The sequence below is a fragment of the Tachysurus fulvidraco genome, chromosome 22, assembly GCF_022655615.1.
Source record: "Tachysurus fulvidraco isolate hzauxx_2018 chromosome 22, HZAU_PFXX_2.0, whole genome shotgun sequence".
Lineage (NCBI taxonomy): Eukaryota > Metazoa > Chordata > Actinopteri > Siluriformes > Bagridae > Tachysurus > Tachysurus fulvidraco.
In genome coordinates this window covers 7,567,772-7,584,218 of record NC_062539.1, presented here as the reverse complement: position 1 = coordinate 7,584,218, position 16,447 = coordinate 7,567,772, and the positions used below count along the sequence as shown (strand labels likewise).

Below are 16,447 nucleotides of genomic sequence, written 5' to 3'. Positions count from 1 at the left end.
ACTTTCATTCAGATTTTTTTTACAAATCTGTCACACTTAAAATTAGGTTCAAACACATTTATAGTGCAACTTTGTATGTTCAGTTCTTATGTCTTCTCCTATGAATTGTTTTATGTCTGACAATTAGTGAAAATAGTACCAACAGAATCACTCAAGTCTGCCTACTTGGCTCACTGATTGATGACCGTTGTAGAAAGAAACACAATAAAGAGTCAAAGGAAGGAGAAATGAGAGCACAGGCAGAGCAGGAGTTCATCTTGTTCTAGCACACGCTCCAGTTCAGAGAGATGGCATGTAAGAGACAGAGACAGCAGGGACAGAGATAGGAAAAGGAGACAGAGGTTGTGGACCCTAAATGTCTTTCCTATCTTTCTCTTTTTTTTAATCAATAGCCTGCTTTCTATTGTTATTGTGCAAATAATGACCTGGGTTTAGGCAAAAAATTCCAAGAGAACCTGTTGAATTTGCTTAGATGATGCTGATGATGATAATGATGATGATGATGATGATGATGATGATGATGATGATGATGATGATTGTTATTGTATGTCTAAAAACTGAACATTCAGCCCAAGCCTATGGTCTAGAATGTGAAACTTTGAGGGATATATATTAATAACATTATTATTGATATTATTATTATTGATATTTTTTGGCTTTCTCTTTTAAACCTATGCTTTTTAAACACATCTCATTTAAACCATAATGCTTAATTTAAATTACGCTTTAGCTGTTTATTTATTTGTGTATGTATATAATGTGTAGGTTTATTTACAGTATAATTCTTTATATTCATTAATGGAATAATTTATATTATTTATTTGGTCATTTTTTATTTTAATGATTGTTTTTTTTGTTGTTGTTTTTTTTTTTTTTTTTAAGTGTAAAAAATCTATCCTAATGATCTTTTCTTCTTACTCTCCTTCACAGGCCACTACTGAGTTGTCGGAGCAGGCAGAGAAATGTAAAGATAAACAGGAAGAGTGGAGATGAGAGGCCAGGGCTGAGCTCCAGAGTCTCTGCAGAGGAGGAAGGTGAGGAGATGCAGAAGAGGGTGAGGAGAGAGAGAAATGCAGAGCAGTAGAGTCCATTTGGACAGAGGAGGATCTGATCCAGCAGAGCCAGGCCGAGTATGACTCGTGTTGTTACAGTCCCGTACTCCTGCAGTCAATTATGAATGGGAGTTCTCGCATCGACACGGCTTCTGCTGCCAGTTCGCCAGGCATCTTTCAGCTGGTGTTTCATTTCAAGCGCTATCACTACAGATGAGAAGCTGATGCTCAAGACAGCTATACAAACAGTTATCTTGTCTTTAAGTATAATCTTCTACGTGAATACATACGTTATTTAAGATGCTTTCACATTGCAGTGAAGCATTTCATTGTTGAGTAAACAATAATCTTTGCACCAGGTCTCATGGGAACAAAAGTAATTTGAAAGATATGTGGATGAGGTTATCCTGTAATTAAAATGATAGTAAAGCAAATTCTGAATATTTTTATATAACTGAATTGACTCTCCTCAAACGATTAGATTTTTGTCCTATTATTTTGCAACAATACAAATCTTTTTTTAACAACTTTAACTTATTTGATTGAAGTCATGTAGACTGAAAATAATGGTTTTGTACACAGACAAACAAACATTAGACAAACACATTCACAGTTTATTTCACAGTAAAAAATGCTCACAAAATGTTAGAATAAAAAAAAATACATCAAGAGAGAGGTAAAAAAGTCCTGCAAATGTCATTGGGCTACTGCCCTGGAAACACAGTACTGAATCTGGAGGCTTCAACAGCAAGAGGTTTGAAAAAGGCACACATGTCAAAAGCTCAGTGTAGATGTCTAGACGTGCTAAATGTGTTATCTGACATGGATTTTGAAAGAAGCGTTTCTGTCTGGAAAAGACATACACAGGCTCTAGTGCACAGAGACCTTCACAAAACCATTTACCACTAGCTCGAATGATCAATAAATAATTTTTTTTTAAAAAGGAAAAAAACAAACTGGTGGTCATTCTCATTCAATGTCTCCTCCATAATACAGATTTACGAAGGAAATATGAATTATGCTGGCATCCCATGGATGACTGGTTGTATAAAACAATATACTGTGCTTAAACCAGTTTCAGTGTTTTTGGGTTTTAAGCAATACTGAAGTCTACAAATAAAATGAAATAATAAAGTGTAATAAAACTGTTTTTAAATCTCCAATCAGTTCAGAGCTATGTCTTGAGCTATGAAACTGGATTATGTTGGAATCGTCATTGAGGTGTCTGCAAAATAAAAAATAAACTTCACTGGAGCAATTTGTCTCAATTATGCTCGTTTGTCATATCAGGGTATTCAGCTATTCTGTTGATTGTTATTTTTCTTGAACTTTCAATTTGCAGTGGCTCCTGACAGACAGATACACTCTGTGGACTTTCCTCAGATTTTTTTGACTTTCTCTGGACAGCAAAATGCCCTTTGTAGAAGTTCCATACCACAAGAACTAATAATATCAGTGTTGGTATAATGACCAGGATCTTGAGGGCCAAGAGAGTGTTCTGCAGTTTCTGGACTTGCAGCTGAACTGAAGGATGCTCCATGAAGTTCCCCAGCCTCAGCTCATATGTAGCAGTTTGGATGACATAGTCTTTACCATTGGAGGACTCTACAGAGGTGCAGGTGTAGAATCCGGCGTATCTGTCCAAGGCATTGAGGATCAACAGGTTGTTGTGATGAATGTGGTACTTGTTGGAGTTTTGAATTGTGTGATTGTTTACGCTCCACTGCACTCGGGCCAGGTTTGATCCTGGCTGGCAAAGCAACCTGACCTCGTTACCAGGATAGAAGGTTTTAATGATCCTAGTACTTTCTGTAACACAAAAACAACAGTCCTTGAGAGACTTATTTACTTTTGTTGACAAGTCACAATGGACTTAAACCATTTCTGCACATATACAGTATTTACCCACACATATCAGTAAATACTGTACAATCTGAACCAGTGGACATAAAAGGCCACCTGTTTACATACTGACTGCAGGACAACGTGCAGCATTTCCATCTCTCAGACTCTGAACCACCTCACTGCAGGAGACAAAAATAGATGGACATGATTGAAAATTCAAAATATCTAACATTCCCTCTCTAGGGCAGAATCTAGAGTCTCTAGAGCAGTCAATTCAATATTTTAGACCACAGTGACGTTTGAATATTGATTCTGATTGGTCAGAAGGTGATTAAGTGAAATTTTCATGCCCTATAAAAATATTTTTTTAAAAACTGTTAAATGTTTTTTTAGTATGCTATTTATTTATTTTCATTGGTGTAATGTCTGTAAAATTGCAAAATTCATTAGTTTTGTTAAGGTTGAACTGGAGTACCCTCAAAAAGTCACTTAAAAATCAGCTTACACTGCTGGGACCAGCTCTACAGTTATTGCTAGGTTTTTGTTGAAGGACAACACATCTGATTTGTTACAAGCATTAGTAATAAAATAACATAAAAATACACCAATCAAATTTTGACATTTATTGACAGCACATCCTCTGGGTCTAGCTACATGCCCAGCGCCATTTTAAAGATTTCAATTATGAGCGCTATGATTGCCTATCAGCTAGCATCCATCAACAAGTTATTTTGTTGGTCATGTTTACTTTTTAATATGAGTAAAGGGACATGGAATTATTCTGGCTTTGACAGTCTGAACAGCTTCATGAAGGCAGCTCTTAAACACCATGGCTCTGAGCACCATATACTGTCAGTCGTGCATTTAAAAACTTTTAGCACAACTGGACAATAAAGGCTGTCTTCTTTGGCCTCTCTCTCCATTGAGAAAGAATTGCTCAATCAGCTGAAGCAAAAAGGACAACTGCTCGATGACGTTATTGAACGCTTTTTCAAAAAAGACAGACGCATGAATTTTATTTATAAGGTGACAGGTGAGTGCTTTACTATTTGACGAGTATTGTATCATGCAGATTGTGGCTCACATCTGATAATAAGCATTATTAATGGCTTATGTACTTTGTTATTGAGTGGTTCGTGTTGCATTGATAGTAGCCTACTGTGGCATGTGGATGTGAATGTGACACTATGCACACAGTGTGCATAGGGGGATTACATTTATTGATTAAAAGATAAACTTCAGGTCACATCACACCTATTGCATTTTTGCCCGTTTTCCCACAATAGCACACCACATCTTGATTTTTTTCCTTACAACACTATATTACAGCAGCTGAGAAGTATATGCTGAGTACCTGTGTGTGTCTGGATGAATGTTTTTTATAGCAATGCAGCGTTCAGCGCTGAGGTCCCAGCCGCAGTACGGGTCTCTGGCCAGCACACAGTCCATACAGGAAGCGTAATGGTCACATGTACTAAGCGGCATCTGCACCGTTGCTTCCTCTGAGCCTGCATACAGCTGACCCTGAAACAATATGTGCAACAGTTATTAAAAAGATGGTCAAACTATAACAGAATCAAACTAAAACTGAATCACAAGTAGAAATAATTAAATAAATTAGATGGGTACTGGGATAGCCATGATAGGAAAGTTTTATTAGTGTGAATGATAAGGGGGAAAAATGTTAGATTTGCATGTTCCCTAAAATGTGTTAAAAGCAGTAGGAATATTTTATTTCTAAAATATTTTTTAAAATTATCAAAAAAATAAAAACAATTCACTCAAGTGAAAATGCATTTTATTAATTTCCCTAAGTAAATATATAACTATTTTTCCCCTTAATAAATCAATTAATTAGTGTAATATCACACAGAGTTAAAAAAAAAAACTTGCCTTGATTCTTAGACACAGCGGTTTCTGACAGATTTTCACTAATGTCATAAAAATGAGCAAGTATATAGACTGTCAAATTTTGCTTTAGTTTGTTGCTTGTGCCAGAAGCAGCTAAAGTCCATAACTTACCCATCAGCTCCATATACTACATACTATAATATAAAAAGAGCAGCTACAGTACACATTAGAGGCATTAGCAGCCTAGCTAATAACTTGCAAACAACATATTTCCCTTCAACTTCAAGAGCTAAGACAAATATTTGCTAACTGAATTTAAATAAATTGGCTAAACATCAGCAGAATTTAAATAAATTGGCTAAACATCAGCATCAATAAATGGCTTTCCACATGCAAATATATTGCTGTTCAAATTTGCATTACATTGTTGAATGCTTCGAACGTGCCTTGCTGATCAGTCACAGCTGTTAGCTGGAAAAGTTACTGAAAAATAACTGAGTGAAAGAATGGTTATAATAATAATGGTTAAAACTGTTGGCTATCACACTGGGCAAAATAAAGTTCAGGCTTGTTTGGAAACAAGTCATATTTCTTAATCTCTTGGGAAACATAAAACTCACACAACAGTAGCAGTTAGATGCAATGCAAAATGTTTGTTGGAATTAGCTTAGAGATAACTGCTAAACTAGCTTACCTATCATTAGAGGGATTTAAGGCTTTTTTTTTTTTTTTTTTTTTTTTACAGAATTGTGTAATGTGTCTGTCTGTGTTTTCCCCTTGTTTCTGTCTGCCGTCTCTCCCTGATGTTAATTGTTTTGCTCCGCCCACTCATTGCTCACCATGGACACTACTCACATTCCATCTCTTCCCCAGGTGTCTTGTCTTTGTCTCTAATCGTATCTGCTTTGTTATTGGCTCCTGTCCACTATATCTACTCTGTCTGTTCACTTCCCTGGGATTGGTCGTTGTAGGTGTTTGGTTCATGTTGTTCTCTGTTCCTGTTCCGTGTCCTGATCTGTTTTGCCTGCCTGTATGTTTGTTTCTTGTTTTTGTCCAGTAAAGTCCTATCTGCATTTGGATCCTCTCTTGCCTTTTGTTTCACCGTGTCACATCGTGACAGATTGCGACAAGGTGAGTCCTACAGCAGTTGTTTACTTATATACAAATAATATGAGCCACTTTCATTGCACAATACAAGCAGAAGGCACTCTGACAATATCTATAATATCCATATCAATATATATATATATCTGCCACAATGAACGTTAAAACAGCACGTAGGATGAGAATTAAACCACTTTAAACATCATCTGGCCCCAAAACAAACCTTAGTCCACCATTCCCAGTTTGACCAGGGTTCACCTCTGGAACTGCACTCAAAGAAAATCAAATAAAAAATCTAATAATATAAAAATAACCTATAAACATTTGGTGAAGCTTCAGGGAGGAAAGGAAATCTAATGTAAATGTGTTCTGAGGCTTACCAGGGAAACAGAGAGCAGCAATATCTTTACTGGGTCGGACTGCTTAAAGAGCTGCACCTCCTCTATTATCACCATCTTTCCGTCATAGTTGACTGCTTTCAGCACTGAACCGCTTGCTGTTATAAAGATTGTACAGTTGATTGAACACTATAACACATACATGCATAAGTTTATACTGTATAATAACGTAAACTGTACACTAAATATTTAAGTACCTGTGCCAATAAACATGACCTGATGGCTGCTCCCATCCAGGGCAGTAGTGCTGGCCACCACTATACAAGTAAATGCAGCTCCTTTCTTCACCAGTAGGGGCTGCTCAGAAGGCTTCACTGCCTGATCCATCAGTGGGTTGTTTTGGACGAACATGAGGGTTTTATCAGGGAGGTCCAAAGACTTTGAAATCCCTTTCTCCCTTGTTTTACTGTTAATACACTACACACATGCACACATTGAGAGAGCAACACAAAGCGAATAATTAACTACTGCATAGGTGGTGTATTTGGAGACAAAATATACAAATTAAAATGTCATTCCCCATGCACATCACTATGTGAGTTATTACTCAGGAAATGATAACAAGAGCATCAATAGTAACTGGGAACATAGTTTCTTGCACCTGGAACTACAGTCAAAAATTAATCAAGACCCTCTGAGTATTCAGCTGCAGTATAATGTTGTCTATTATATTCACTTATTCTTTCATCAGCTAACAAATAAAAATTATTGTTGTAAAATATGTTGGTAAATGTTGAACTCACAGCTCCGGGGCGAGGGTCAGGCAAAGGTCCGTAGTATGTCACCCATTTTCTAAGTGATGTATCATCGTGTAGCGTTTTGAATTTGCCTTCAGAGAAGACTTCCCTAATGTCCTGTATCCTGTAAGCGCACACTGCTGAGTACTCCGACATGTCCTTTTTAGTAAGTTCACAGCTATGAAACGAGCATCATAAGTCGGTGGTTAATAAAACAATGTCTAATTAATGTTTGAATATGCTACAATTATGATTATTTTTTACACATTTTTTTTAAATGGATGTCACATCCTTACTCATATGAAAATAGGAAGAAAAAACAGGAAGAAGCATTAACTTGATTTACAGGATTTGACTTTCTTAGGTACTTTTTGAGTACACCTTATTGCATCATGTAACCTCCTAAAGTTAATTCATTTCATATAAGAGTAAAAACATTTTACACAAAAATAAAGTAGTCTGTATGCATGATTAAATTTGACTGAGGTTTTCATATGAGTGTGTAGTGCTAAATAATAATTATCATATTATAATAATGCATATTATGAAGTTACTGGTATATGCAATATAAAGACCACAAAGTGGTGCAGCATTGCCATCTCATACTGCCAGGGTCCCCAGGTTGATCCTGTGCATTTGTGTGGAGATTCTCTCCATATGTTCTCTCTATGTGCCTGTTTCTATCCATAAACATGCAGCACTAGGATAAGCTGCAATACATTCCCCATAGGTGAGAATAAGTGTGTGAATGTGCGCTTGTATAGTGCTCTTTGGTGTATAGGTACATTATATATCCTCAATTACATTAAACAAATCATATGTATTGTCTGAATCAGATATAAAATGCTAGTGCAATTTAAAATGCTTCATAATGAGAACATATTGCAAATACATCCATTGTTTATAGCGCTTACCCTACACAGGGTTGTGGGGAACCTGGAGCCAATCCATTTAGAGATACTATTTAGAGATGGGCAAAATTTAGAGATGCTATTCCTCAGCCTACAATGTTTTGGACTGCAGGAGCAAACGAGAGTACCTGGAGGATATCCCCAAAGCACAAGGAGAACAGGCAAACTCCCTTTACACAAGGCAGAGGAGAGAATCTTCCCACAAACATTTGAGGTGTGAGGCAAGGGTGCTAACCACTAAACCACTGTGACAATCAAACTAATACCATAATGTGTAATTCTAATGGCAAACAATTATTGACTATAAATTCCAGTGAATTGTTCACCTAAAGCCTGTTATGTTTCCCATTTGACCTAACCATGTTGATATTCACATGCCTTTGAGCTCAGGCTAATCCAACAAAAATGGTAATGTTTAAGTCCTCTGCCTTAAGGTTTGACTGTATTGTTGGTCTGGTATTCAACCACAATCCTGATTACGTTCAAAATCACTTGTAAAACAAATTCACTGCAGTTATTTAAACATATTCTGCTGGCATTTTTGAACTGAACATTACTCACCCCTGAGGAGTGAAGACACCGTAGAACATACAGGTTTTCCAGGTGTCTGGGCAGAAGAGGAACACATCCTGTATGAGAAGTGGTAGTCTGGTTTGAAGGACAGGACAGTCCAGGTGAGTCTTTAAAAATGACGTCCACTTATTCGGCAATGTCCGCTGTCCTCCCACATCCCCCTAGCAAGGAGAGATCAGAGGGTATGAGCACAATGTTGCAAAGTTTTCTATTCATGTATAAAAGCATCAAAAGCAGGCTGGTAAAGCTTATAATATTTGATATATAATAGTTTCTCATCTTTATGATTAGTTAATCTTGTGCATTTCTTTAGTAACATCTGCTTTGTTAAGTACTGATGTGGAAGTAGGAAGCGTGTGCTTATATTTTCCCCACCCAGGTATTTTGTCATCACCTGAGGTTCTTTGTTTGAACAAAGAAGTGGTGAGGACCACACAACTATTATTTAACCAGGTCCTGATGAATAAAACCATAGAAATGTAGAATGTACTGTACTGTAATATCAGCAACAAGAGTACCTTACAAACACGGGCCACCCTTGACACCTCCATCTTACTGTAGGCATCGTACTCCACAGCTCTTTCATTAAAGAAAAGGTAAATCTTGTCATCATCCCCCTCTGGGTTGTCATCTCCCTCAGCTACATGCTTTATGCCAATGAAATTGGGCTCTGAAAAAACAAAACTAATCAGTGACTCTCAACTACTCAATCACATGATCCAAGAATTAAAGAAAGGTATGAGATGTAAAGTTGAGTTTTAAATTATATCCAATATCAGAAGACTTATCTTAGTCCCTTACTTAATAAAATTTACATTCTTACCATTAAGCCATGAAGTCTTGTATTCAGTTCTTATGGTGCCATTTAAGCTGCGCATCACAATTGGTTCGAAGCCCAGGAAATTGTTATACGTAGCAGAGTACAGCTTTCCATCTAAACGACAATCAGCATCATATTATTAAAACATAATGATGGTATCATTGGGTTACTTTCCTTTAAAGCATTCAGAATATCATATGAGATATAAGTATCACCTGTGACTAAAGAATTGACCTTCAAAAAGAATATAATGCATGAACTAAACTGGAAATGAAAAAAAAATAATAGTAAAAACTTTAAAACTTAAAGTTTGACTTAGAACTTTTAATCAATCACTAACTACACATTGTTCGCTTTGACTTTTACGTCATGGAGCAGTTTGCCTTAAGAGAGATGAAGCACCTACCGACAAATTCAGAGGCGCATCTCAGGAAAGGATCAAATGGACACTTTCCTTTCCCATCTTGTTGTTTACCTTCGAGAGTCAGCTTGCCGTCTTTATAAGACTGGAAGACAGAACACAGCTACATGAAATGTCTACATGGTGTGATATAATACAACAAAACATGCACACAGGCTGAAACTCATGTTAACAAATGTCTACAATATCATAGCAAGGACATTTTACAGTAAAATACAATACTTTGTCAGTCAGGTTTCATTTAAGTAATTTCTTGAATGCGAACACGTGTGGCAGTAATCAGGCCTGGGTGTGGCTAGAGAAATTGATCTCACGTATGATAAACCACAGTTATGTTTTAACAGCTTTTTCACTCAGGGCCATGTAGGTTTGCATTTCCCTTAGTATTAAAACATTAATTTAAAAACTGCATGTTATGTTTACTTGTGTTATCTTTGACTAATATTTAAATTTGTTTAATGATCTGAAACATTAAAGTGTGACAAACATGCAAAAAAATAAAATCCAGAAAGGGGCCAACATTTTTTCACACCACTGTATGTGGAGGAATTTTTACTCACCATAATATCACAGGTTGGATTAAAAGCGTTGGTACCACAAACAAACATGGTGTCGTTCGACATTTTATGAAGGATCCGGATGTAGTTATGACAATCAGTCTGGAAAGGAAAATTACAGGAAATACAAAGTCCAAAGAAATTATTAGGAAGTCAATCAGAAAGAGACAGAAAAAAAAGATCCGTTAACAGAACAACACAAGACAGAAGAATAATGGGGAATAATTTCATAGGCTAGGTGAGGACTCAGAGAGGATGAGTTAAGGAGATAAGATAAGGGCTTTGTATAATAGCATACCTGTTCCTAATCATATGATATATTTAAAACACAAAACTGTTGAATCTAATCTAATTAGGGTTTGAAAGTTAGACACGGTTTCGGGGTGTTACATCTAATTCTTAATATTCTCAAAACTTAGACAATGTCTAGTTCTTTACTGTATTAGGAAATAATTAATTTTTTTAACCCTTATTTGAGAATTTACATATTTACATATAAAGACAAAGATATACATATACATTTCTGTGGATGTTTTGGAAATCCTGTTTTTACTCTTTAGACTACTGAAATTAGTGTCTTATTTGTACACCAGTCATAAGTATGTAGTCTTCATCTTATTATGATTATTAATAATAATGTATCAAGTTTAAACTTTCATCATATTTACAGTGTGTGTAAGAAGACTATTCAGTAATCTGAGGATGATGTTACAATTTGGGAGTAGTGATATCATTTCGACAGCTGTTGTCTGATTATGGCCCAAAGTGATTAGGTCCATTAACTTGTTTTAATGTTGCTGCAATTTTGTATATGAAGCTGTTGGATGGTAAATAAAAATATTGTTTTATTATTTTGTATATATTTTTGAAGTAGAGTACACTGTTAAGAGGCTTGTCCATGATTAGCCAAGATAAAGCTTCAACCTCATTCAAGGACCAAGCTGTATTGTAACCCAAATGAGTTGTCTAGTGTGCAATAATCACAGTGTAGTGATCAAACCTCTGGCTGGATTTTACAGATACAGTAGAGGTAAAAGTTTCAGTTAATGTTTGCATCAAAAATAAAGAAAATGTATGATCTCTGTGATCAGAGAGCTGGTCTGACAAACTGTCACTCAGCGGTACAGTTTTCTGTGTAAACTGTAAATTGTGGTCACCTAAAGCTCTTGAACTATTCCTTTTTTCCGCATTGTTTAGGTGCCACATTATTAGGTAACATCAATAATGTGCTGGTGTACAGATGTTCTTAATATAGTGGAAAGCAAGTTTATTTCTTCCATTCCTTTATTCATTCCTTCATCAACATAAACCACTTCACAGTAGTCAAAGTGGTGGTGATGGTGGTGTGGTCTCTTGGGTTGTAGACGTATTTTAATTACTAGATGGGCAGCTTAGAGTATTTATGAAACTGCTGATCTCCTGTGAGTCACACACATAACAGTCTCTGGATTTTACACAGAACAGTCACACACAACACACCCCTCACCTGAGTTTTCCCTTTGAAAATACAAGTGCGCTGCATCTCTGAAGTCACCGCCCATTTAACCTACAAAAAAGAGAAGAGAAGAGAATATATAGAATGTAGAATTAAATAAGTACAGTGCAGGTGAAAACTTTTTACTAAAGCAAGGAATTTTAACATTTATTTTAACAATTATTACTATCTGAAATGTAAACAGTCTAATAACAGAATGAATGTTTGAAACTAGAATGAAAGTTAACATTAAAATAATATAAATAGATAAAATGTAAAAATGATAGAATATAAGCAAATAAACCCTAGTTATAAGTTATATTGAAACAAAAAAACAACCAGCTGTGATAAATAAATAAATAAATAAATAAATCTATTATTATTATTATTATTATTATTATTATTATTATTATTATTATTATTATTATTATTCAAATGAAATCTTTTTCCTGACCATAGCCTTCTTGTGTGTGATGTTGTTGAGGTCCAGGGCAAAGATGGCCTCTCGAGCTCCCAGGATGAGCACACCCTCATCTTCCATCAGGAGCATGGTGGTGTAATTCCACACTCCCTCCTCTTGAAAGACATGTCCTCTGTTACCTAGCAACAGCAGAATAGGCTTTTAGTGTCCACTGTGTTGGAGTAGTTATAAGACCTTTGGTGCTCATAATAAAGAAAAGTACAAAGAAGTGAAGTTGAAGAAAGACTTAAAACAACTGTAACTTTTGACCTCAGTAACTCAATAATGCTTTGTGTTATTTGTATCAATGCCCTAAAATGGTCTTTTTCTATTATTTTTTATGTATGTATTTATTTACATACTGTGTGGATCTTTTATATTAAGCTGTGAGCGATTTTGACAGAAGTAAGAATTTAAATCAGCACTTTTTAACCATTCAGCTGCAACAACACATCAACATGCTTTTAATACTGTATAATGCAAGGCTTATAACAGTAACATTAAACAGCAATGCTGTGGAGCCAAATCACAAACTATATATATTTAAGAAAAAAACTATTAAAAAAACAACAACATAAAATAAAGCAACAAAGACAGCTCACTTACTCAGAGTGACTGTTTTTCGTGGTGTGCTGTTCAATGGCCAAACCTGGCCCGAAGTCAATACAGCTGAAACCCAAAAAGACAGGACAAGGAAGAACAGCATGTCCTAAAGTTCTTGAAGTCTCTGCTACAGAGCAACGTCAGTCTCAGTTTCTCAAACAGTCACACTGTAAAATATTGAAAATATATTTTTTCAACATGAAGAATTTTTTTTTTAACATTTTACTCATAATAACAGATTATGTTTAGATTGCTGTACTTCAGAAGAGCAAAGTGAAATATGACATACTGCACATGAGCTGGATTTTTAATTGAAATCTTTTAGTTTTCCATTACAATTACAATTACCTTGTAGAAATATTGAGAAATATCTGTCATTCACGCTAGAAAATTGTTCATTTAAAGATAATAAATTAATTAAGAACAGCATAGATCACACACTACAATATTATAGTTTCGTGTCTTAACATTACAGTAAAACAAAGAGTAAAACGTATGAAGACATATTCATGAAAGACAAAAAAACACTTTATATCATATACCAGTTGTTCAAAAGAAGAACTGAATACAATTTAATAATATCAGAATCTCATTTCAAATGTCATGGATCGAATTGTCTTTTTTTTTTTTAGATCGATGCAGCACTAAGAATAACTGAAGCAAAACGCACATCCTTCCTCATAACAGTATCGACTGCCAATTATCCAGTGGAGTCGCAAATTTAGCACATGCCTCATGTCATTAAATGCCTTTTCCATTAGTTTATTTTGTTCATATGCATATTTTGGATGAGCCACAACACAGAACAACACAGGGCATGTGCACCTCAAGCAGTGAAGTTTATATTTGAGAACTTATTGAACATAACAGAATTTCTGCATTAATTACACTTATAACACAGTGCTGTTACAGGCCTGAATGTTGTTTATTGTCTATAAAAGCAGCTACAGGGAAAACAATTGTTGATGATTTTATCAATTGTACAAACGTGCAAGTTTAAATATGTTATCATGTCTGTAGTAGACATTATAGTAGAAGTCACAGTGACCTTTATGGAAGATGCTCCACATGATTAAATACTCCTAACAATAATAAACAGATTTAAACATGTTCTTTTACAAAGTGTAATAGTTGATTGTGCTTTGTTAAAGACATGTATTTAATATTTAGGAAAATTCCCAGTGTTAGCAATTTTCTTTTTAATGATCAGATGTAAAGCTGTTGTTTTGTTGTTATCTACAACAAGATGCATTTTTCCCCCACTTAGTAACAGGAAGGTGAAGGAATGATAATTATAAGGTAAGTGCTAAGTTTGACATGATGCTCGTGCTATAGTGTGAAACAAAAACAGCAGCGCGACAAATAAACTGCGTACCTGTGTACGTGTGTCTCTGTTGTTAAAGTTTATCGTTAATTTGATACTCATTTTAACAATCGGGAGTCATGTAAACATTGTATTTATATTATGACTGGGACGGAGATCAATCCACGTTTAACATGGGATTAAAACAAAAAGCTTTCTCTCTGCAAATGTTGAGTTCCATCCTACGTCATTGAGCAATGCTGCTCGGAGACCAGTAAGTACTGAGCTGAACGTGCGCAAGCGCACTTGGTAATAAAGCTCTTTCTGATCCTGAGTCAGTAGGACATACTGTATTGTTAGTTACTTATGCTGGGTCCAAATATAATGGGGCTGTCAACTGACTTTGTCTTTTAAAAAAATAAACAAGTAAAAAAGAACAGAATACATAGTTTGTGTACAAAAATCTTTCTCATTAGTTTTGGTGTGAAAATTTCCGGTGCATTTTGTAGAGCAAAACAGAAAACCGGAAAGAGAAAAAGCTGTTTGGAAAGTAGCAAAAGAAAATGTTGTAATGAAACATTTTGACGCGGAAGAGGGAAGTGTATGACATCAGGCAGAGTTCAAACCGGTCTGTGAAGAGGGATGGCTAAAGACATATATATATACAGTACACACACACACACACACACACACACACACACACACACACACACACACACACACACACACACACACACACACACACACACACACACACACACACACACACACAATCTTCAGATTGCCAGATTCAGAGTAGAAACAGAAAAGTCCAGGATCGTGATAAAGTCATTATGGCTTTTGTGGAGAAAGACAATCAATAAGTATGGAAGGGTCTCTGCTTTAACACTGTGATTGTGTAAACACTAAAACACAACAGATTGTGCATACATGAGATTACTGTGGATGGTACCACTGAGAATCCCTGAAGATCGCTTGGACTGTAATTAATACAATCCCTTAGAAGAAGTGTAAAAAAATCTATCTGTAATGTGTCTGTCTGTGTTTTCCCCTTGTTTCTGTCTGCCGTCAGTGTGCCGTCACTATGCTCCACAGTGCCTCCGCCCAGACCAGTCCCGTGCACATCCGTGATGGAGCCAGTTCCCATGGCTACCGTACCGGCGAGCTCGGCTGAGGTCCGTGCTAACCGGCTGGTCTCCAAACTGGCGGATACCCCGATGAGGTCGGCTCGGGCGGCCGGCATCCCTAAGTCGCCAGCTGGACCAGCCGGGTCGCCGGAACCAGCCGGGTCGCCGGAACCGACCGGGTCGACGGAACCGACCGGGTCGATGGAACCTGCCGAACCTGCCAAGCCGACCGGGTCGACGGAACCGACCGGGTCGACGGAACCTGCTGAGCCGACCGGGTCGACGGAACCGACCGGGTCGATGGAACCTGCCGAACCTGCCGAGCCGACCAGATCGACGGAACCGACTGGGTCGACGGAACCTGCAGAACCGTCCGGGTCGACGGCACCGACCGGGTCGATGGAACCTGCCGAACCTGCCGAGCCGACCGGGTCGACGGAACCGACCGGGTCGACGGAACCTGCAGGGTCGACAGAACCTGCCGAACCGACCGGGTCGACGGAACCTGCAGGGTCGACGGAACCTGCCGAACCGACCGGGTCGACGGAACCGGCCGAGCTGACGGAACCAGCCGAATCGGCCGGGTCGACCGAAATGACTGAGTCAGAGGACGCGGTCGACATCATGACACCCAAACCACCTGAACTCTCTGCCTGGCCTGAACCTATGCATGTTTCTGTTTTCCTGTGTTTTGCTTCGCTGGACTTGCCAGCCCTTCTACCTCCTGTCCCTGTTCATAGGCCCAAAGCACCACCCTGGCTGCCAACTCCGTTCTGGTCTCTGGCTCCGCCTCCGACACCACCCTGGTCTCCGGTCCTGTTCTGGTCTCTGGCTCCGCCTCCGACACCACCCTGGTCTCCGGTCCTGCTCTGGTCTCTGGCTCCGCCTCCAGCACCACCCTGGTCTCTGGTTCTGCTCTGGCCTCCGGCTCCACCTCCAGCACCACCCTGGTCCCCGGTCCTGCTCTGGTCTCTGGCTCTGCCTCCGGCACCACCCTGGCCTCCTGCTCTGCCGGCGCCGCCCTGGCCTCCTGCTCTGCCGGCGCCGCCCTGGCCTCCGGCTCTGCCGGCGCCGCCCTGGCCTCCGGCTCGGCTGGCGCCACCCCGGCCTCCTGCTCGGCGGGCGCCACCACTACACGAACCCGACCCGCCCTCCCACCCTGGTTGCGCCTTCGCTCCACCCGCCTGAACTGGGTTTTGTGGACTTGGGAG

General features: G+C 38.1%; 1 protein-coding gene across 1 annotated transcript in view; it reads right to left on the bottom strand.

Moving 5' to 3' along the window:
- Positions 1–1,645: 1,645 nt before the first annotated feature.
- Positions 1,646–16,447, bottom strand: part of LOC113645212 (semaphorin-4E-like) — a 28,618-nt gene continuing 13,816 nt past the window's right edge. Inside the window, exons 2-15 of the mRNA XM_047806477.1 lie at positions 12,810–12,973; positions 12,198–12,343; positions 11,756–11,815; positions 10,273–10,371; positions 9,698–9,797; positions 9,295–9,405; positions 8,990–9,141; positions 8,460–8,632; positions 6,994–7,165; positions 6,448–6,667; positions 6,233–6,348; positions 4,252–4,421; positions 3,024–3,076; positions 1,646–2,861 (exon numbers count right to left, since the gene is read on the bottom strand). Coding sequence (XP_047662433.1) covers positions 2,317–2,861; positions 3,024–3,076; positions 4,252–4,421; positions 6,233–6,348; positions 6,448–6,667; positions 6,994–7,165; positions 8,460–8,632; positions 8,990–9,141; positions 9,295–9,405; positions 9,698–9,797; positions 10,273–10,371; positions 11,756–11,815; positions 12,198–12,343; positions 12,810–12,909 — 2,217 coding nt within the window. The 5' untranslated portion in view covers positions 12,910–12,973 and the 3' untranslated portion in view covers positions 1,646–2,316. The remainder of the gene's footprint in view (positions 2,862–3,023; positions 3,077–4,251; positions 4,422–6,232; positions 6,349–6,447; positions 6,668–6,993; positions 7,166–8,459; positions 8,633–8,989; positions 9,142–9,294; positions 9,406–9,697; positions 9,798–10,272; positions 10,372–11,755; positions 11,816–12,197; positions 12,344–12,809; positions 12,974–16,447) is intronic.